This window comes from Cucurbitaria berberidis (genome assembly GCF_010015615.1).
Source record: "Cucurbitaria berberidis CBS 394.84 unplaced genomic scaffold K460scaffold_2, whole genome shotgun sequence".
In the NCBI taxonomy this organism is placed as follows: Eukaryota; Fungi; Ascomycota; class Dothideomycetes; order Pleosporales; family Cucurbitariaceae; genus Cucurbitaria; species Cucurbitaria berberidis.
In genome coordinates, this window is record NW_024468936.1 from 1,650,838 (window position 1) to 1,670,583 (window position 19,746).

The window sequence follows — 19,746 nt, forward strand, 5'->3', positions numbered from 1 at the left end:
CTTGATTTGGCTGACAGCCTGTTTTCCTTAGTCTTACATGACCATCTAGCAAGATGTTTCCGTTCTCCTATGTATCTTGTGGCATTTGGCCATTGTTTTTCGGTTTGGGTTCGAATGGAGATGCACCTGGAGCTAAACTGGGGAATGAAGGTACTCTGGGTATGGCGTTCTACCGTGGAGCACTGCTTGACCGACTTCGCAGCGACCGACTTCGCAGCGACCGTGTCTATCGACGGAGCTGGCATACTGAGACGACCAACTAATGACGCTCTCCTTCGATCCCCGTCCGCTGTATTCGACTTCTCAAGATCTCTTACCAGAACCACCTGTAACTCAACCTTTCCTCATCGGACTCGATTTCCTTACCTGTCTATAGCCTTCTCGATTTTCCGTTAGTATTGTTTGGAGCGAGGTGTCACCTAATATTATTCAGCTGGTGTCAGAGGCTGTGTTGATGGCCAGTGGTCAGATTGATAGCGCAATGAATCAGAAAGAACCTAAATTGCAAACAAGACGCCATATGACCGTGACAACTCCAATAACAATATGGAGCGTGATTCGGCAGAAGGACTTAGTGCATGAATTTCATGCAACCCCCATGCACCCCAGAGAGTCGTTGATAATGCCAAGCCTGTTTTGCCGTGCGTCACCGCCCCACTTGCAACTCCAAACTTTCGCTCTCAGCCAACGCCAACGCGTCCTGCAGCCCATTGTCTCGAACAACACTGCCATCGCCGTGCGCGCCTTCCATTTCCTGTCAACTCTTCCTTTCTGCAACTGCGGGCAGCTTCCTGTTTGTTTACATTATTCCCGAAGCGCGACATACGACGCATAATAATAACCCTTGCCTACTCCTCCCCAGAACGCGACAGAGCACACGACACCCACGCTTACCAACAAACACTACACTCGCACTACAGCGCCTGTCTTGAAACGACACATACTTCTCCGATCAAGGGACGATAAACAAGCACATCCGCAAGCATGGCTCGCAACTCCGAAAAGGCGCATTCCATGCTCTTCCGCTTCCGCGCTGCGCAAGCTGCCGAAGCAGGCATAATCGACATATCGCGCACGCGGCGCCCCAAGATGATTACCTCTGTAACCGCCATACCCGTTTGTGAGAAATGGCGCGGCCAGGTGCTTAAGGAGATCTCTCGAAAAGTCACCAAAATCCAGGACGAAGCGCTCAGCGATTTCCAGATACGGGATCTGAACGATGAGATCAACAAGTTGATGCGCGAGAAGCATATGTGGGAGAGCCAGATTAGGGGGTTAGGAGGGCCGAACTATATGAGGGGCGGGCGGGTGCTAGACGAGGAAGGAAGGGAGGTGCCGGGAGGCGGCAAGGGGTACAGATATTTTGGGCGAGCAAAAGAACTCCCTGGTGTGAAAGAGCTGTTCGAGAGGCAGGTACGACCAGAAGATGATATGGATAAGGGGAGGGAGAAGAGGAGTGAGCTTAGGCAGAAGGTGGACGCGGGCTACTATGGGTACAACCTCGACGAGGAGGACGGCACATTGTTAGCGTACGAGAAGGTGAAAGAGAAAGAGGCGTGGGACAGCTTCTTGGTCTTGGACGATGATATGAACGACAAACCTTCGAAGTTCCAGAAAGAGTGGGTGGAGCTGCCGGGCGATGCTGGAGACGGCGTGCGGTGGCGCGTGCCGACACTGGAGGAAGTGAGCGACGAGCTTGTGGAGCGTAGGAGGAGGAAGCTTCTCGAAAAGCTGGGTTGAGTGGTGGTAGCGGTCACCAAGCAAATATTTCTGCACGGAGTTTTGGCGGCAGAGGTCGTGTGGCGTCTTCACAGGTATTCCGGCTTGACTTTTCATTACGGGAAAATGGGGCAAAGATTGATACCCTTGCCCAATAATTGGCAGCGCAAAAGCTCATATGTACATCACCAGACTACCAGGCAGCAAGAGCAGCTCTGGACTCGAACGGACAACAAACTTTCATAGAAATGTATGACCATTTTATTGTACATGCCTTTCAAGCCATGCATTTCTACCAGCGCCGCTGTACTATGCTATTCAGATATTGTACAGTTTTACTACAAGAAACTCGTACATTTCATGCCCTATTCGGCGCAATGGCTTACGAGATTGCGTGGGTTGTCTCCCATCATCGCTCCGTCAACATGTTCTTAATGCTCCGCCAGTAGCTCCCGTCCACCTCATTCTTCAGCTCATCTTTAGCTAGCCACTTGAAGTCCTGGAGGCCCAGCTTATTCTCCTTTAGATTGACCTGGCCGGCCATGATACGCGCCTTCAAGAAGAAGGTTTTCGCGCCATGCTCGTTGAGCTTCTCCGTGGGCCGAGGCTCTGGGTAGTCGATCTGGTGGTGGCCGATGGGTACGTGGCCAACGAGCCAAGTGTTCATGTTCTCGCCGCCCGTGTGGGTGATGATGCGGTGTGCAGCCTAAACGAAACAGTCATTAGTATTATATTTCCAAGTCTCTGAGAGTGGCAGCGTGGACATACCCCATGGAGATTCTCCTCCCTCAGCTTGTCTTGTGGAAACTCCCATCGCCCCTCCTTGTTCTTGACAAGAAGATACAACGTCCTTTGCAGCGCACGATTCAGACTCTTAGTGTCATTCGTCTCGTCGGCCTCGGTGACCCGCGGCTTCGGCCTGTCAAACAGCTCGCGCTCAACCTTCTTCATGCCAGGCGCGTCCGCAGCACCAGGCTCAGCACCAGACTGCTCAGCATCCTCAAGCAGCTTCTCGACCTGCCACTCAAATTTGCTCTCATTCGCCCCAACTAGTACTTCGTCATTCCATGCCTCCTCTCCATAGCCCTGGTAGCGTCCGATATCTCTAGCTGGCGTAAGGCGTTGTTTCATCTTCCGCTTCCATTCTAGATCTGCGGGCGTGCGCTTCTTAAAGTAAAAGTACCGGGTGAAGGGCAGGGCGAGACGTTCATTGAGACGGCGCTGGTAGAGGAAGAAGGCGGACTCGAAGGGGTGGAGGTCGCGTGTGATTTGCGGGGGACGGGAGAGGACAACCCCGGCGTTGACGCCGTACGAGGTGTTGGGAGAGCTCTGGGTAACCGGGGGGATGTGTTGGGATATTGAGTCTTCTGTCTGAACAGCGGCTGCTGCTGCGCTGGCATAGGTGCGAGAGATGGTGTCTCTACAGGAACGGCATATTGATTGTCCTGCCTTCATCAGCAACGCATTCAATTCAATTGCAGCTGACCAACTCACCCGCTCTCACGGCCAACCGCCTCGTCGTCTGTTGTCCCGCGTTCATGCCTTCTGTCCTGCGTCGCTGTCTAGACGTCGTCTGCCGCCATCTAAGAAAAGTTCGGGGAGCGGAAGTGCATTCGGCATAGCGCCACTGACTAAGCGGCTTGAGCAGCTTCATCAAAATTTCCGCGCCCGACCTCTGCGAATCTTCATCTTCATACGGCACCAACTTATCCCCAGTATGCTCCAATTTTGTGAGATAGTGGTCATTTCACGGTGCCCAGAGGGATTCGAGCAGTCTTTTTCGCTAGCGGTACCTTCACAAATTCTAAGGTGTATGGCTAGATAGATTTTGCTCACATTCTTACGTGCATGCGCGCCTTGGACGCAAGCCTCTCGAGGCCAGAGGGGAAAGGCTTTCCCAGTCAGAAATCCAATCACTTGTATCCATGGCACGCTCTGGCTCTCTATCTAGAGCTCAGAGTCTCGTCTATATACCTGCACGCAGGCAGGCACATTGTGACCTTTTGCAGACAAGCCCAACATGCAGAAACTGGGGTTTTCACCGTATGGTTTTGTAGTGAATACTCTACAATACGTATGCAAATACATTTTTGACAGTGACTTGTAAATCCCCAGCTTGAGCGCTGTTGGAATCTTTCCATCTCGTGTACCTCGTCGGTAAAACTTCCACCGACGTTGCCAAGCCATCGCGGGACGCGTTCTGCTAGGTAAATTTCGTGGTGAGCTGCAACATTGCGAAGACAGCACCGCAGCCCCGACATATTCCTCCCATACCGCCGAAATGTCTCTCACAATACCCAACGCCCCTAATGCTGGCCTCTTCAAGCAGGGCTATCAAAAGTACTTGCCATGTTCGCCCCACTACCGCTGGATATACAAAGCTAACCACCCCACAACAGCTACGACGCCGAAGATGGCGCTGTTATTCGCAATATTGACGCCTGCCGCACGATCGCCCAGACTGTCCAGACTTCTCTGGGCCCCTATGGCCGCAACAAGATCGTCATAAACCACCTCCAGAAGATGATCCTGACCTCAGACGCTGCAACGATACTGCGGGAACTCGAGGTTGTGCACCCCGCGGCAAAGTTGGTCGTCATGGCCAGCCAGCAGCAGGAGGCGGAAATGGGCGATGCGACAAACTTGGTCATCGTCCTCGCGGGCGAACTGCTGAAGAAGGCTGAGGAGCTGATTCGGATGGGTCTTAAGACAAGTGATATTGTCTTGGGCTACGAGAAGGCACAGAACGCTGCCCAGCAGACTCTAGAGGGTATGTGGCACACGTGAAAGGCAGTTTGAGGCATAGGCTAACTATGTAAAAGAACTTGTATGCGACAAGGTCGAAGACATCCGGTCACAAGAAGAGCTCAGCAAGGCAATCCGCACAGTCGTCGCAGCCAAGCAGTCGGGCAGCGAAGACTTCCTCGCTGGCCTCGTCGCCGAAGCCGTCCTCGCCGTCCTCCCCAAGAACCCCACCAACTTCAACGTGGACAACGTCCGTGTAGTCAAGATCATGGGCGGCAGCCTAGAGCAGAGCAAGGTCGTCAAAGGCATGGTTTTCGCAAGACAGCCGGACGGTATCGTCACAAAAGCGACCAAGGCCAAAGTCGGCGTATTCTCCTGTCCAATAGACATCTCACAGACCGAGACCAAGGGCACGGTGCTGCTACACAATGCCAAAGAAATGATGGACTTTACAAAGGGCGAGGAACAGCAGGTCGAGCAGGTCATTAAAGAGCTTCACGACTCCGGGATGAGGGTAGTGGTTGCTGGGTCAACTATTGGAGAGCTGGCACTGCACTACCTCAACCGCTACAACATCCTCGTCATTAAGGTTCTTTCCAAGTTCGAACTCCGCCGGTTATGCCGCGTGGTTGGTGCTACACCGCTCGCTCGTCTCGGAGCACCCATGCCAGATGAGATGGGCACCGTCGACATCGTCGAGACACTAGAGATCGGCGGCGATCGCGTAACGGTATTCAGACAAGAGAACGAGCAGACACGGACAGCGACCCTCGTCCTACGGGGCGCTACCCAGAATCACCTCGATGACGTAGAGCGTGCCATCGATGACGGTGTCAACGTTGTCAAGGCCATCACCCGCGACCCGCGATTAGTACCCGGTGCCGGAGCGACAGAGATGCAGCTCATCGAGAGGATCAAGGCCATCGCAGACAGGACATCTGGACTCGCGCAGTACTCGATCCGCAAATACGCTGAAGCTTTCGAGGTCATCCCAAGAACTCTCGCCGAGTCAGCAGGCCTCGATGCAACAGAAGTACTCGCGAGGTTGTACGTTGCACATGCCGCCCAGAAGGGCCGAAAGGACGATGAGTGGTCTGTTGGTGTTGATATCGAGAATGATGACAACACTGGTACCCTTGATGCCAAGAAGGAGGGCATCTTGGATCTCTGGGTCAGCAAGAGTTGGGCCATAAAACTGGCCACTGAGGCTGCAAGGACGGTTCTTAGCGTCGATCAGATCATTGTTGCAAGGCAAGCCGGTGGGCCGAAGATGCCTGGAAAGGCACAGCAGGGCAACTGGGATCAGGACGACTAAGTGTGCGATACCAGAGACAAGAACGCTGAGTATGTATAATGAATGACATGAAAAAGTCACCATATTAGGGCGAGACCCATGAAACTCCGGTTGATTACCAGAATACCCAGTTATTGAGAATGTATCTCTATGTGACTTTGACTTTATACGTAGATTACAACGCCAGTTTCCTCTCCAGTTCCCTCTCACTTACCTCACCACTCTTTCGGCAGCGTATCCATATGCTGCGTCTTATATAAACTCTGCGTTGGCGCTAGCTGACTGACATCATGCGCACTTGCAGCATCTGACGCTTTCCCATTCTTCTGCAGCTCCATTAAACGCACCTCATCATCTTCCGGACGCGTCTCTTCGATGTGTGTATCAACCGTCTTCAAGATAGTAGTCTGGAACAAACTACCCCCCAGCGTGTCCGCCTTCACCCTCCTCCCGCTCTTCTTGCCACTGCTCAGTCTCGCATTCGGCGTGTCATCGTCGTACTCGCGGTACTTGTATTTTGCGCCCGAGCTACCGAAGGTGGAGCCGAAGCAGTGGGGGAGGAAGCGTGCTACGAAGCGACGGAAGGCGGGCATGCACATGCATATTATTCCTACGTTGAGCTCCAAGGGCGAGAAGATGCCGCTCAGCATATTGTCGTAGATTGGGTTGTTCGAGCTACCATATTGGGCGAGGGCCCAGAGGCGGGCTATGGACACTATGATTGTTCTATGGCGTAGTTGTTAGTAATTCGTCTTAGGATACATGAGAACAGATAGTGTAGCGAAGAAAGTAATAGAAGGAGATATCTTACATTGCACCAGTGCTAAAGATGGCGACGAGCATAAGTTTCTTCCTCAGGCTCAGGTTCAGCTTAAGCAGCTCTGGGATCGGGATCAAAACGATGAAGACATCTACTAGGATGTTGTATCCAGCAGCACAGAACCAGAAGACTGGCTGGTTGATGCAGTGGTCATATGGCGTTTCCCTGTCCCACGATGTCCAGACCGCTATTCACAGGTTAGGTTTGCTGGAAGTGCATTCGTGGGTGTCTTACCAGATATAGGTTTACAAGCGAATGTCATTGGCAGCCCAAAAGCTACAGGAAAAAGCACCGATAGGACGATGCCAGCGTACGCAAAATGTCTAGTCTGTTGTGCTAGGAAGATCCGTAGGAACATGAAGAGAAAGCATAACTTGCTGAAGCTGGCCGAGATGAAGTAACTCAGCTGATTGAAGTACACAATCTGCTACATTAGCGTCAAATGTTTCAACACAGCACGCACATCTCGAGTCTTACTTTCATGATCAAGTATATATTCTCCGGCGGCACAGCCCATGTATCCTTCCCAAACCCCAGTAGCCCACACGCCAACTGTCCAAAGGCAACCGGAGCAGCAAACACGTACGCCACCACAGCGCAGAAGTCGTCGATGCCGAAAATGTGCTGTTGGATGGAGACTAACATACGGATGAGGAGGGCAACGAGAGCGAGGGCGCCAAAGACTGCATTGGTGATTATAAGTTGTGAGGAGCGGTCCTTGATGGGGATATCACACATGGCATTTGAGATATTGACGGCCGCTGAGTCAAGGTCAGGGACGGAATAGGCTGGGAAGGCAAGAACAGCTTACAAAGACTTTCTTTAAGAGTACAGGAGCCCATTACGCAGCCCTGGATGGCTATGTTAAGGGGTTGGTTGCTGCATATGCACTGTACGTCTCCTAGAAGACATGTTGTTTGGTTTGCGACTGCGGATGCAAAGCATGTTGCCTGTTGACAGTCAGTCTCGACGGCCGGTGTTGTGCTCACTACATTGACTCTTCTCCATCCGCGTGGGTGGCTGGGCGGTATCTGTATGAGGAGCTGGCAAAGCGTCTTTGAGATGCTAGTCTAAAATACCAGACCATAAGATGACCTCTTCAGGAGCTAGAGAGCCGTCTCGGTAGCTTGTGATGGGCACAAATCTTGTACCGACTTTCCACTGAAAGACATGACAAGGTTTGGCGAGATGCGTGCCTCATGTCCAACCAGATGGCTTGATGAATCGCCTACCAAACCTGCGAGAGAAACAGCACTCACAGCGCACGTGGGAAGTGAGGTTTGCGCCGCCACTGGAACCACGGAAAAGACCGCAATGCTCAAAGCAAAGATCATACTGCGTTGCATATTCAAAACTGACCTACGTTCAAAGAAAGCAGAAGTTGTAGGGACGTAACACTCCAAGATGCTCAACAAAAATGTCCAGGCCATTATAAGTAAAGAGCCACTTGCTCGAGGATTTCTCGAACGGTGCACGTTGAACGGGCACTTGCTTTCTTTTTTCCTCAACCACCACACGGACCGTGTTCAAATGGAATCAAACGACGTCAAGCGGTACCGACGAGAGGCTTTCCGTCGGGTCAAGATCAACCTCACTACTGCCGGACGCTCAAATCAGCGAAATTGACCAGGGCTGCTCGGCCTCGAATCCCTTCCCCGCAGTGTCCAATGCATACATCTTCACTTTGCTTTTGTCGCTTCGATCCAATGATTGCGGCGCGGACGCTGCAGATGGCCATAGTCGTACGAGGGGCGGAAGGGGGGAAACGGATGATGCCCCGTTTGCATGATGTCCGTTAGTGATGCCTTGGGGGCTTTCAAGCGGCTTTTCGTGATTCGGTCGTATAGAGAGATATCCGCAGCGGCCCCTGTGACAAGCCTGCACCTCGCTCCGTTCAGATTGACACGGCGGCCTAGAGCAAGAGGATTTTCAAAGCGCCTGCGCCCTAGTTAAGCTATCGCTAGTTTCTGTAAAAGTACTTTAAGTGCGGAAATGTTTATAATTACATTAATTTTTCTAGGATAGGTTAAGACAGTTGCTAACTATAGTTTTAAACTTTATTATTGTTTTCTTATAGTACTAAATATTAATTTTCTGCTTTCTATGACTACTAATAAGTCTAATGCGAGTTTTAGTTGTATCTAATAGTTTAAGTATAAGAGGAGTTACTTGCTCTTGAGGCCTGTATAAAGCTGCTCTGCTCCGTAGTCTCTAGCTTCTGTTATACGATGGAAAAACAAATTCCTCTCCTCCTCGCCCACCCTGGCATCAACCTTTCGGACCTGCCTTCGGCCTAGAGCAAACGCCACAAGAGTATGAGGCGCTTGAGACAATTACGGACCGACCATGTGAAGTGGTCTAAAGTCTGACGGGACGGGAGCGTTATGGGTCTTCCGCTCATTGTACGGGGTTCGTGGCTTGAACTAGCTGCTTGCAGCCTCGGGCCAGTCTCAGCGGAGACGGGACGTGGTGCCAATCAACCACCTGCAGAATCGTGCATGCACACTTACATTGCTCTCAACGCCTTCATCCCAGCCAGCACAAAGTCGACAGAGTTTATGGTTTCTCGCGTGTTTGCATGGCTGCGAGACTTTGATATAACCACCCCTCAACCCGTTAAGATCGGTGAGATGTCTCTCAAGCGACCTCAGAGGATACCCACGCCGCAATCCTGCTCTAGAATGACATACGGTCTGGCCTCTTGTAGTAGCAGTACCAGGGTCTCGGTCCATCCCGTGTTTGCTCCAGTGGATGAGCTGATTGCACAAACGGGGTCAGCGATAGGCGATAGGAGCAACATGCAGCTCAATCTCGGCAGTGTCTACCTCTCCGTAGCATACCATGCATGGCATTGGGCCTGAAATTGTTTCTCCCCCAACCTCTCTCTCACTCTCACGACCGTGATTACCTTGTCAGCGCATTATGGCTCTGTTTTTATATCTTCTCCTTGGTGCCGAGGTCACAACCTGGCTCACTGTCATCTTGCCCACTGCGTTTGTTGTATATTGGGGACTGTGGGTTGTCTACGCACGCACTCTGCACCCGCTCGCCAAAATACCTGGTCCATTTTGGCCATCCGTCTCACGGACATGGCTCATGTATCGCGCCTTGGCTGGAGACTTGGAGATTCACCAGCGTGCGCTCCACAAGCAATACGGTCCACTCGTTCGCGTTGCGCCGTGCGTAATTTTACATCCGACACAGTTACGAACAAAAGCTGACTTATAATCCTATCTCAAGGGATGAAGTAGTCTGTGATGACCCAAGGGAGATCCCGATAGTATACCCAATTACGAGGCCGCTGGAAAAGACGGCATGGTACGATGCTTGGCGCCCTGCAGGTATGCACTCCAGGCCGGATATGTACGTCTAAGAAAGCAAGAATTCTCCGAGATCCCCTGAAGATCACCATGCCAACATGGTCCAGGTCGGCTCGAAGCAATGGAGTCTCATAAGTCGCGAAACAATCTACTCCGTAGCCTCCTGAACATCTACTGACTAGTACTATACTTTAGGTTCACAAACCGGTCTGAGAAAGATCATGCTGCCTACCAGAGGACCCTCGGCCATGTATACTCCCTGACCAATGTGCTCAAGAGTGAACCCATGCTGGATGAGACCAGATCCCTCCTACTTCAGAGACTAGATGAATTCGCCGATAGAAATGAAGCATTCGACTTCGGCCTATGGCTCGAGATGTTCTGTTACGACAACATTGGTGTTGTCTTCTTCGGAAAGCAATTTGGGTTCCTGAGGGACAGTGTCGATTATGGAGGCTACATCACTGCCGTCCACCAAGCCCTCCCTTTCCTACATATCCTAGCTTCGGCACCAGCATATATACGCCCCTTCCTCATGGGTGGCGCGGTACTTATTCCAAAGCTTTTAAAGGCTGTGCTTGCGGTAGATGGCATCAAGAGGACTGCTGAGCGGGAGACTTACGAAGCGCAAGCACGGACCGAGGAGGCTACAACGAAACGAGTCGATATGACCTCTGCGATGCTTGGTATTATGCGGGAGAAGGGTGAGAAGAACAACTTTGGACTGAGAGAGATTGTTTCAGAGAATTGGACGGCTGTGTACGCGCCGACCACATATATCCCTGAACCAAGCTGACTTGCTTGCAGTATGGCCGGATCAGACAGCACAGCCATTGGTCTTCGGTCCATCTTCTACTTCATGATGAAGAATCCTGAGACACTCACCAAAGCGAGGGCTGAAGTTGACGCCGCATTCGCCAATGGCACGCTCACATCGCCAGTCCAGTACAATCAGACCGTCAAGCTTCCATACCTCGGCGCGGTTGTCAAAGAAGCCTTCCGCCTCTACGGTCCTTTTGCGGCACCATTACAGCGCTGCACCCCACAACCTGAAGGTGTCGTGCTCGCTGGGACTCATATCCCAGGCGGATGGCGGGTCGGCCTCAACCCCGCAGTTGTGCAACATCACAAAGACGTCTTTGGGGAAGATGCTGCCTCGTTTAGACCGGAGCGTTGGCTTGATAGATCTGCCGTGGAAGCCAAGTTGATGCAGAAGTGTATGATGCACTTTGGAGCAGGGACTCGAACTTGCACAGGACAACATGTGAGTCCATTCTGTGCGTACTTTTTATCCGACTAGGTACTGATTTTGTCAGGTGGCTATGACGGAGATCAACAAGATTGTGCCTGAAATTCTGCGTCGCTTTGAATTCAAGATGTCGCACGACGGGGAGTGGAAGACTCAGAATGCTGCTTTCAATTTCCAGACTGGGGTTACTTGCTACTTCAAGAAGAGGGAATTGCCAAGTGAGTTTTAGGTTCCGACTTCAATACCACACTCGGGAGTTGGTGGTCGCTGTGTAGAGTAGCTGGTACAGGGAAGGAAATAGGCTTGCGATATTAACGACATTTTTCTCGCTGCAACCACCAGTGTGCCTTAAGAGATCCTCGCATCATCTAGATGTTAGGTACTAGGTAGAAGATTCTAGCTACGACTAAAATGAGATCATACGAGAAAAAATTTGGTCTATTGTAACGGGCCGAGCCGCATCCGGTGTTACAACAAAAGTAGCTAAGCCCTATCCTACCTCAGTCGAAGACGTCATCGCGAATGACCAACCAAGTGGGGTCTCCAATCGTCACAATTGCCCAATCGATCGACCATAGGGCCGGCTCCATAGGTAATGACTATCGAGAAAGCTCCGGCGCTGGAGCCGGAAGCGGATGGGGTGGGGTGCTTCTGCCTCGATTCACCGAGGCTCAAGTATAACACGTTTGGGTTCCCGCGTCATTCCTTGAAGACTTTTCTACCCATTGCTCCTCTTTCAACGATCTCTTCAAAATAAATCTACACCGAAAAGCAACTATCAGCCAATATGTCAAACAAAGCAGCTTGGATCACAGAGCCCAAGGGTAGGCCGCTACAGGTCAAGGAAGCTCCATTGCCAAAGGCGGGCAAGGGCCAGGTCGTTATCAAGAATCACGCCGTAGCTGTCAACCCAGTAGACTGTTAGTGACCTCAAAATCCATTGAAAGCCACATTGTTAACTTTTGACAGGGAAAATCCAAGATTACGGTATCTTCCTGCAGACGTACCCCTACATCTGCGGTACCGACGTCGCTGGAGAAATCTACGAAGTTGGTGAGGGTGTTACACATGTGAAGAAGGGTGATCGAGTCCTTGGGTAAGTTTTCCAGGCTCTGTCCTCGTGGTACGACCAATGGTGTGGACTTACTCTGACCACAATTAGACACGCCTTGTCCCTTGTGACCAACAACGCGGAAAATGGCGGCTTCCAGCTCTACACATCCATCGATGCGCTCGTCGTCTCCAAGATTCCCTCAAGCCTGTCATATACCTCAGCCGCAGTGCTACCACTCGCGATTTCCACCGCAGCGACGTGCCTGTTCAAGAAGGAAACGCTCGCCCTCCCAACGCCAACTTCCGCTTCGAAGCCTTCTCCCAGTGGCAAGTCTGTCTTGATCTGGGGCGGCTCAAGCAGTGTTGGCGCAACAGCAATTCAATTGGCCGTCGGCGCAGGAGTCAAGGTCGTCACCGTTGCAGGCAAGCACAATTTGGATAACCTGAAAGCCTTGGGGGCCGCAGCGGCATTCGACTACAAGTCGCCCAAGGTAGCAGACGACATTATTACTGCCCTTGAAGGTACAGAGTTCGCTGGTGTCGTAGACGCCATTGGTACGCCCGAATCTGCCGCAGCCTGGACGCCCGTCTACAAGAAGCTCGGTGGCCGGTACGGATCAGTCATGCCGGGCGCCCAGGGTCTTCCGGAGGGTATTCAGGGCGCAGATATCTTGGGTCCAAGTGTTGCGCTGTCGGATCGAGATATCGGCGAAGCTGTGTGGGCCAAGTGGGTGCCTGCAGCATTGGAGGCAGGTACGCTGAAGGCGGTGCCAGAGGCTATCGTCATCAAGGGTGGCCTTGACTCCGTTCAAAAGGGGTACGATGAGCAGAAGAAGGGCGTTAGCTTTGGGAAGATTGTCGTGGAACTATAGTCAACTTATCTACAAGTATAAACGGCATCTAAATAATGAATAATAAATATCTCCCCTAACTGTCTTGAAAATGGAAACAACTCCACCGTATCTGACAAGAAACACCTACGTGGCTCCAGAGAAACCCCAAAGCGCCTATGTCCTAGGAATTCTTGTAGAGCTATCGCTGATTCTGTGGAAATACTTTGAGTGCGGAAATGTGTGATCACTTTGAATCTTCTGGGATAGGTCGAGCCAACAGTCATCAACCATGGTATTGAACCTCATCATCATCCTCCCATGGTACCAATTATCAACCTTCCGTTCTCGATGACTACTGATGAGTCTGATGCGATCCGGGGTTGTACAGGAGTAGCTTACTAAGGGACTAGACACCGTGCTGTCGGACCCACAAAAAAAGCTTTATAAACTCTGGACCTCCGTCTTCTGCAACCACAACCTTTTTCCTCAGCGTCGCTGTTCAAGCGCATGGTCTGCTCGTGTAATCATCTAGCGACTGTAAGTTCACCCTGTCTCTTCATAATCCTCATCAGCTTCATGATGAAACATTTCCACATTCGCAGTTTCCACGCTAGCCATCAATCGAACCTAAGACCGATGGACAATGAGCGCGAATACCTTCCTTGGATGTCTGACTTGCTTCCCTAATCATCTTGTCATCTCAGCTTGCTTGCTGAGTTTGTGCTGACTATCACAGAACAACGTAGGTGCCGTCAGCCTTTTGTTAGAGATACCCAATGGTCTACCGTCAATGAAATGATAATTTAGCTACGTGCTTGTCTGTAGTATGGACAGTATTATTAGCAAAAACTCATCGCTTTATATCGAGGTCAGGCGGGTCAGATCATCAGCCTACACATTGTTCCAGTCCATCGTCCGATGTTGGATATACGGTTGCACAGAAATTGAGGCAACTTCGATACTAATAGATGCAAGCTGGAGCGTTGACTAGTTTCATTCATTCTCATAGTATAATACACACCAAAGACATACCCCGATTCTCATCCTCAATTTCGTGGCTATTTCTTGTACTCTCACCAGACGGCCCAACCTATGTGCTTCAAACTGTTCGCCATTGAGACCCGTTTCTTCGGCCCCTAGCACCTTCAAGGTATCTTATTTATTCTCTCTCTAACGTAGGCTTAAAGCAAGAAGTATGTGAACAGGCCGGCGAAACCGGCGAAGGCAACGTTGCCAGTGAGTTGCGATGCGGCGCCAGTTGATCGAGCAGGTCCGGAAGCGCTTGACGAAGGTCCACCAGATGTTGAAGAGCTGCTGTTCTCGGCGAGCTTGCCACCAGTACCAGCGGTAGATGAGGGTGAAACGTTGCTAGTAGCAGCCTTGGAGGAGTTCTTGAAAGCAGCCAAAGTCCTCTCACCGGATTGACTAGGGTATGTTAGTCATTCCAGATTCCAATGGTACATATGATTATGGCTACTTACGGTGGGTTGATCACACCAACCATGCCAGCCTGACAGTGCTGTCCTTGCGAGCAGTAGAACCAAATAGGCGCAGAAGCATTCTTGACTTCGTATACGAAGGTCTGGTTGGCGGCGGCCTGTGCATTGGTGGTGGGAACGAAACCAGACCAGAAGCCCCTTTCAAGGGGCTCACAGGGTTTGGCAAAGGCCGCCTGGGCGATAGAGTGGTTCTTGGGCCAGAAGCGGAAAGTGACGGTATCGCCCTGAGCTGCCTTGATGCTATCTGGTTGAAAGACAAGTTCGCCAGTCTTGGTACCGACAGCAACAACATGGTTCTCTGCGAAAGCGGTGCTAGCGAGGGCGGCAGCCGCGAAGATGGTGGAGAAATGCATTATGATTGGGTTGGAAAAGAGTCTAGCTCGTTTAGGTAAAGAAGGTTTGCGGAGAAGAGAATCGAGGTATTAGGTGTTGTATTGGTATGAGAACTGAAGAAAGTGGACCGGCCTAGTGAACAAGACTCTACAGTTGAGAAGGTTTGAGTCCATTATATAGCATAAATATCGAAACAGTTGCCGCCGCGTTGCGTACGTCGGCTTGGGAGATTATGGCGGAACAGCTTCGAGACGCCTGAGGTCGCAAAGGCATGCACAACTCACACCTGCTCCTTGAAACGAAGGCACCGGGAAACAGTGGCGGCTTGTAAATGCTACTGTGATTGGAGGGCTCTGCCACAGGTGCCGACTTCAGCCACTGGCTGTTAGAGCGCCATTCTCTCGTGCCTGAGGTCTTCGCTGTGGCTGTTTGAAAGCCAGGGGCAGCAAGGCGCCAAAGACGCGTCTTTCAGGGTGGTGGTGTTTCTGGCGAAGGGATGAAACCGGGAGGCTGTCGACGATGGAACTCGACATGTCTGGGACAACAGCCGCACGGGCCTCGGCCACGCAAACCTCAAAGTCACGTCGGTGCAACTCGACAATTGTGGCTGTGGACTCTCATCGCTACGGCATCTAGGCTACAGATCTATCGACAAGCCATTGGCGTGTGTTGACTTACGTTTCTACGACTGCATCAATAGCCGCGCAGACAGACCATGACAACAGCAACCGGATATACTTCTTCCAGACCCAATCCCTACCCTTAACGTAACCTCTGGCTTGAGATGGGGCCTGTTAATAACTCTCGAAATAGGAGTTCTAGTGCCATTAGTTGTTCACATAGCCAGTGTCCTGGGACGCGGATAGTCCGGGCTTCCGATGTGGTATCCAGAGGCGGTGTGGACGCTTTAGCATTGCGAGGCAGGTACCTTCTCAATGCGGCCGGGGAAATATTGTTGTAGATAATGTCAACCTTGAAAGGCTAAAGGAAACCAGGGAGACTGAAGGTTCCTAAACGGCCTGCGGTGTAGCCTCAGGTACACGTGATGGCCAAAATCACCCTTACTGACAGTCAGCTCTAAGGATCACGCCCTCGAGGAACAGCTCTCACAACATGATACAAACCTGTAAAGTAGGACCGCAATCATACGACCGAATGGTTCGGCTATCATGCTTCGCTTGTCTTAATGCTTACCGCCACTTCCGGCGCACGATGGATCCTCTCTGCCGTTTCATCTGGAGATGTCTTGAAAGCATCCACGATTATCGACGGACCGCTGCGTTGATTTATTGATCGCTGTCCAAAGCTGCCGTTTAAGGAACGCGATGCCACCGTGCCAGCCACTAGCCTCGGAGTATTCTCTCGCTCGGTCCCAAAGCGGCCCTAATAAACCGGACCCGCTGTTAGCATGCCAAAAATACCAACAACCACCGCATCGACTCTCGTGTCTTCGTATCTTTCCACGCTATGAGCTCATCTACTATATTTTTCTGTCAAGCATAGCCTTTCTGTGATCACCTGCTCTCAAGTTTCTAGCTAAGCTCGTGTATGAGCAGTCTCGATCCGGGATTCTCCTCGTTTACTGCTCATCGTTACCATGTACGATTACTATTATGCCGGAAGAAGTGAAGAGGCTATAAGCTGTTTGCGGAGACGGTGCGCCTATGAGGAGTATAAGTAAAGGTGGTTGCCAGCGCAGGTAAATGAATATCATCACCGACTCAAGCTTCACTCCAACAACGCATACTTATACAACAATCGAAACACGCTTTATCAACTTACCATCAATCTCCACAACCACAACCAAAATGAAGTTCTCCAGTGCTGTATCCGCTGCTGCTCTTGGCTTCGCCAGCCTTTCCTCTGCGATCACCGGTTAGTCACTCGGAAAACCCCCCAGTACGCACCCATCCTGACTTTCTCCAGTTAGCTATGATACCGGATACGACGATGCCGGCCGCTCATTGAACTCGGTCTCCTGCTCAGACGGCTCGAACGGGTTGATCACCAAGCACGGATGGCAAACCCAGGGCAACGTTGCCGGATTTCCTCGCATTGGTGGCTATCAAGGAATCGCCGGCTGGAACAGCCCCCAGGTATGAATTTTTCAGAGTTCTATTGAGATCTATCGCTAACAGAGCTCTTCCAGTGCGGTACTTGCTACGGAATTACGTACAATGGCAAGACTGTCTACGTCCTAGCTGTCGACTATACCGGAAGCGGATTTAACCTCGCGAAGGCAGCCATGGATGATCTCACGAACGGCCAGGCTGCACAGCTCGGACGCATCGAGGCGCAGTTTCAACAGGTCGATGTCAACAGGTGCGGACTTTGAACATTGGCTTCAAAGAAGAAATGAATGAAGAGAGAGAGAGAGAGATATATATGAGAGGGTCTTTCGAAGTAAACGCTGATAATGCGTTGCCCATCCTTTGGTTTGCATAGCGCGGTGTCTTGCATTTGATCACTCCTTAATGAATTAATTCACGATGCATGCTATATCTAGAGTTTTTCCATTGCCTCTTCGACTCCCTTGATTTATGCCCGTTCGGAACTTGGAGATCCTCCCCACTGATGAGACGCAGGACTCGCACACGGTTATCTTTACTTGCCTCTACTCAAAGTTAGCCATTCTATTTGGCCATCAAACTAATAGCTGTAACCTCGCACTGTCGAGCCAATGTCTCGAGCTAACATTTCTACAAACAGCAAAAAGGAATTTTCCGATGTTCACAGCCTTCTGTTCAAAGCTCAGGAATATATGCCTCCGATGTTTGCCAGCACAGGTATCGGATAGATAGGGTAGCGCAGCTGCCGTTGTTGCATCGATAATAAAGACTTTTTACTTCGACAACGATCCTACATTGAAAAAGGAGGAGGAATATCTGATTCGTATTGTCTTGTGCCGCTTGCCGACCCATCACACTCTACGATCGAACGATATCGATAGAATCCGACCCGGATGTGGCTGAAGAACAACGAGGATCGACAGCTTGAGAGAACACACATTAACTGGAGCAGTTGCGGTGCGCTCGCATAAGCAATATTGCCACGCTCGGGCATCGCCTCATTATTAGTAACGAATGGAGTTGCGTTGTTGTGGCCGTGCCTGTTTGAGGGCGCACTGGTACACCGAAAAGGCAAGGTAGGAACAGATCGAAGTAGAAGTCGACATTTGTACTAAGTCACCCTACATACGGCGGAGGCGGTACCGCTATTGATTCCGATTGATGTGCCAATGGTCCCGGGTTGAAGTGTGCATCCCACTCTTGTACCGCCCCTCCTGAATTTAGCTCGTGTGTGCTCGACAAGGTGCCGGCAGCATGCACCGACAGCATAGGATCCAGTTCTTGATATGCCGGCCTCGAGTCTTCCTCGGGGATATCACCATCTTCATGATGCGCAGATGTTGTAGCCCACCCTGAGACTATCTGGACTTGCTCTCTACAGGCAATTCCCTGAAATTCATGTGTTGCACATTCGCCCCATATTTCCACTTGCAACTCGTGCTCCAGACACAGCCCATAGCTAGTGAAGCTTGGGATCACCTTTTCGTGTGCCATTGTTATATTTCCTACTTCTAGAAGATTCAGTTCATTGCGGAGGGGCTCGCCCTCACCTGCATCGAATTTGGTGTCGCAAAGCGTGGTGATATCTTTCACGATATCTACTAATTCCTTGGTGCCATGCCGGGCTGAGGCTGAGTTAGGTACGAATGTGTGGAACGTAGAGAGAAGTTGGACGCGCAGCCTGCGCATGAACAGGTCCGGTGGATTAAGCAGCGTCTTCGAACGGTCTAGGTGTTGAATAGTTACGTTTATAGGAATCGGAGAACCAATCACCAGGATACGGGCAGGCGTTGCAAAGAGGTTGAATCGGGCGAATGGAACCTCACCGACGCTGTTTAGCCCGAAGAGTAGCTGGTTTTCTAGCAGCAAATCCTTCATCTTGCCCAGTTTACTACCTTCCCCATAGCCAGGGAGAAGCTTCCGTGTTCGAATAAACTTGTAGCGGCAGCAATGCTTGGGCAGTTTTAGGCCGAAATTTAGATCTGGCTGAAGAAGCGTAGGGTGATAATCAGGTGCTGGCGGGATGAAACTGACTTCCTGGCGAACTCTCGTATGGGGGCTATCAGGCAGTATGGTCTCCATGTAAGCCTCTAGATAGTACATGATCTTTGGCGACAATGGTCCGTTGACGGATGTGAGCGACGTGCAACTCGGGGGTAATCGAAAGCCGGGAGAATGCTGAAACCGTGGGTGATTATACGAGTCCTTCGAGTACCACCAGTTTCGATTCGGGGGCGGTGCGAGTCTCACATTCTGTGGGAAGGTGAAGCTGAAGGGGAGTTCGACCTTGCCATCATCGGCCGTGCCTCTGCGTAAGATGTCGAAGTTCTCGCCAGCGCCCGTAGATACGAACAGTTCTCGTGAAAATTCGAAGAACTCAGGTTTAATGGCATTGGCACTTGTATCGTAGATGAGGGAAAATCCTTTGAAGCGGATACTAACATGTACAGGTCGTGTTGATGGCTCCACTCTGACGATGCCCTCGAGACGGTCTCCGGACGTATAGAATTGCTGTGTACCTGCAAACAGCTGGATGTAAAGCGGATTTTGTTTTCGATTGGCGAAAGTAGGCCCTGCCGAAGACATGGCTGGCCCAGCTCAATAACGTGCTGGAACGATGACTGAGCTAACTTAAGGGTGCTGAAAGTAGGACACTATAGGAGACACAAGAGGTATTGGCGGGGGTAACATGAGATTGATAGATGCGGAGTTGTTGTTGTGCGGTGAGAGGGCGCCCTACCTTGACCTGTCAATTTCCCCTGTCACGAGGTCACGGGGTGCCGTCTTGGAGTTTCTTGGTCGCCTTCATCTC

The 19,746-nt window shown here is 51.2% G+C and overlaps 10 protein-coding genes across 10 annotated transcripts; 6 read left to right on the forward strand and 4 right to left on the reverse strand.

The window, feature by feature from the left end:
• Positions 1 to 984: 984 nt before the first annotated feature.
• K460DRAFT_352620 (pre-mRNA-splicing factor ISY1) lies at positions 985 to 1,740 on the forward strand (the record flags this gene model as incomplete). Its single annotated transcript, XM_040931664.1, has 1 exon — positions 985 to 1,740. The coding sequence occupies one exon, from the start codon at positions 985 to 987 to the stop codon at positions 1,738 to 1,740; it is 756 nt and encodes a 251-aa protein (XP_040790051.1).
• A 388-nt stretch (positions 1,741 to 2,128) lies between these two features.
• On the reverse strand, positions 2,129 to 3,259 carry K460DRAFT_402841 (uncharacterized protein; the record flags this gene model as incomplete). The annotated part of the gene is made up of 3 exons (XM_040936563.1): positions 2,129 to 2,425; positions 2,488 to 3,164; positions 3,214 to 3,259. 3 exons carry the CDS (start codon positions 3,257 to 3,259, stop codon positions 2,129 to 2,131), a joined length of 1,020 nt encoding a protein of 339 aa, XP_040790052.1.
• A 741-nt stretch (positions 3,260 to 4,000) lies between these two features.
• Positions 4,001 to 5,779, forward strand: K460DRAFT_374545 (t-complex protein-like protein 1; the record flags this gene model as incomplete). The annotated part of the gene is made up of 3 exons (XM_040934679.1): positions 4,001 to 4,059; positions 4,119 to 4,489; positions 4,542 to 5,779. The coding sequence occupies 3 exons, from the start codon at positions 4,001 to 4,003 to the stop codon at positions 5,777 to 5,779; spliced, it is 1,668 nt and encodes a 555-aa protein (XP_040790053.1).
• A 194-nt stretch (positions 5,780 to 5,973) lies between these two features.
• K460DRAFT_402843 (uncharacterized protein) lies at positions 5,974 to 8,316 on the reverse strand (the record flags this gene model as incomplete). The annotated part of the gene is made up of 6 exons (XM_040936564.1): positions 5,974 to 6,484; positions 6,570 to 6,765; positions 6,813 to 7,002; positions 7,056 to 7,339; positions 7,390 to 7,528; positions 8,254 to 8,316. 6 exons carry the CDS (start codon positions 8,314 to 8,316, stop codon positions 5,974 to 5,976), a joined length of 1,383 nt encoding a protein of 460 aa, XP_040790054.1.
• Positions 8,317 to 8,970: 654 nt separating this feature from the next.
• Positions 8,971 to 9,636, forward strand: K460DRAFT_59015 (uncharacterized protein). The gene has a single exon (XM_040938548.1). The coding sequence runs from the start codon at positions 9,077 to 9,079 to the stop codon at positions 9,437 to 9,439; it is 363 nt and encodes a 120-aa protein (XP_040790055.1). The 5' UTR covers positions 8,971 to 9,076; the 3' UTR covers positions 9,440 to 9,636.
• Positions 9,487 to 11,571, forward strand: K460DRAFT_392833 (cytochrome P450). The gene is made up of 5 exons (XM_040935906.1): positions 9,487 to 9,757; positions 9,819 to 9,941; positions 10,094 to 10,657; positions 10,706 to 11,162; positions 11,215 to 11,571. Exons 1-5 carry the CDS (start codon positions 9,501 to 9,503, stop codon positions 11,374 to 11,376), a joined length of 1,563 nt encoding a protein of 520 aa, XP_040790056.1. The 5' UTR covers positions 9,487 to 9,500; the 3' UTR covers positions 11,377 to 11,571.
• A 163-nt stretch (positions 11,572 to 11,734) lies between these two features.
• K460DRAFT_332535 (zinc-binding oxidoreductase CipB) lies at positions 11,735 to 13,127 on the forward strand. The gene is made up of 3 exons (XM_040930845.1): positions 11,735 to 12,067; positions 12,117 to 12,243; positions 12,310 to 13,127. Exons 1-3 carry the CDS (start codon positions 11,935 to 11,937, stop codon positions 13,070 to 13,072), a joined length of 1,023 nt encoding a protein of 340 aa, XP_040790057.1. The 5' UTR covers positions 11,735 to 11,934; the 3' UTR covers positions 13,073 to 13,127.
• Positions 13,128 to 13,874: 747 nt separating this feature from the next.
• On the reverse strand, positions 13,875 to 15,347 carry K460DRAFT_392835 (Cupredoxin). The gene is made up of 2 exons (XM_040935907.1): positions 14,515 to 15,347; positions 13,875 to 14,458 (listed from the first exon to the last, which is right to left on the reverse strand). The coding sequence occupies exons 1-2, from the start codon at positions 14,883 to 14,885 to the stop codon at positions 14,215 to 14,217; spliced, it is 615 nt and encodes a 204-aa protein (XP_040790058.1). The 5' UTR covers positions 14,886 to 15,347; the 3' UTR covers positions 13,875 to 14,214.
• A 1,326-nt stretch (positions 15,348 to 16,673) lies between these two features.
• K460DRAFT_352627 (Asp f 13-like protein) lies at positions 16,674 to 17,200 on the forward strand (the record flags this gene model as incomplete). The annotated part of the gene is made up of 3 exons (XM_040931665.1): positions 16,674 to 16,740; positions 16,792 to 16,961; positions 17,015 to 17,200. The coding sequence occupies 3 exons, from the start codon at positions 16,674 to 16,676 to the stop codon at positions 17,198 to 17,200; spliced, it is 423 nt and encodes a 140-aa protein (XP_040790059.1).
• A 751-nt stretch (positions 17,201 to 17,951) lies between these two features.
• On the reverse strand, positions 17,952 to 19,620 carry K460DRAFT_332545 (uncharacterized protein). The gene has a single exon (XM_040930846.1). It carries the CDS (start codon positions 19,518 to 19,520, stop codon positions 18,051 to 18,053), a length of 1,470 nt encoding a protein of 489 aa, XP_040790060.1. The 5' UTR covers positions 19,521 to 19,620; the 3' UTR covers positions 17,952 to 18,050.
• Between the last annotated feature and the right edge of the window lie 126 nt (positions 19,621 to 19,746).

Coding starts and splice junctions, on each gene's coding strand:
- K460DRAFT_59015 (XM_040938548.1), top strand. CDS start 9,077: ATGCACACTTACATTGCTCTCAACGCCTTCATCCCAGCCAGCACAAAG.
- K460DRAFT_392833 (XM_040935906.1), top strand. CDS start 9,501: ATGGCTCTGTTTTTATATCTTCTCCTTGGTGCCGAGGTCACAACCTGG. Junction 9,942..10,093: donor ATGCACTCCAGGCCGGATAT/GTACGTCTAAGA, acceptor ACTATACTTTAG/GTTCACAAACCGGTCTGAGA. Junction 11,163..11,214: donor GAACTTGCACAGGACAACAT/GTGAGTCCATTC, acceptor TGATTTTGTCAG/GTGGCTATGACGGAGATCAA.
- K460DRAFT_332535 (XM_040930845.1), top strand. CDS start 11,935: ATGTCAAACAAAGCAGCTTGGATCACAGAGCCCAAGGGTAGGCCGCTA. Junction 12,068..12,116: donor AGCTGTCAACCCAGTAGACT/GTTAGTGACCTC, acceptor AACTTTTGACAG/GGAAAATCCAAGATTACGGT. Junction 12,244..12,309: donor AAGGGTGATCGAGTCCTTGG/GTAAGTTTTCCA, acceptor GACCACAATTAG/ACACGCCTTGTCCCTTGTGA.
- K460DRAFT_392835 (XM_040935907.1), bottom strand. CDS start 14,885: ATGCATTTCTCCACCATCTTCGCGGCTGCCGCCCTCGCTAGCACCGCT. Junction 14,459..14,514: donor GTTGGTGTGATCAACCCACC/GTAAGTAGCCAT, acceptor AACATACCCTAG/TCAATCCGGTGAGAGGACTT.
- K460DRAFT_332545 (XM_040930846.1), bottom strand. CDS start 19,520: ATGTCTTCGGCAGGGCCTACTTTCGCCAATCGAAAACAAAATCCGCTT.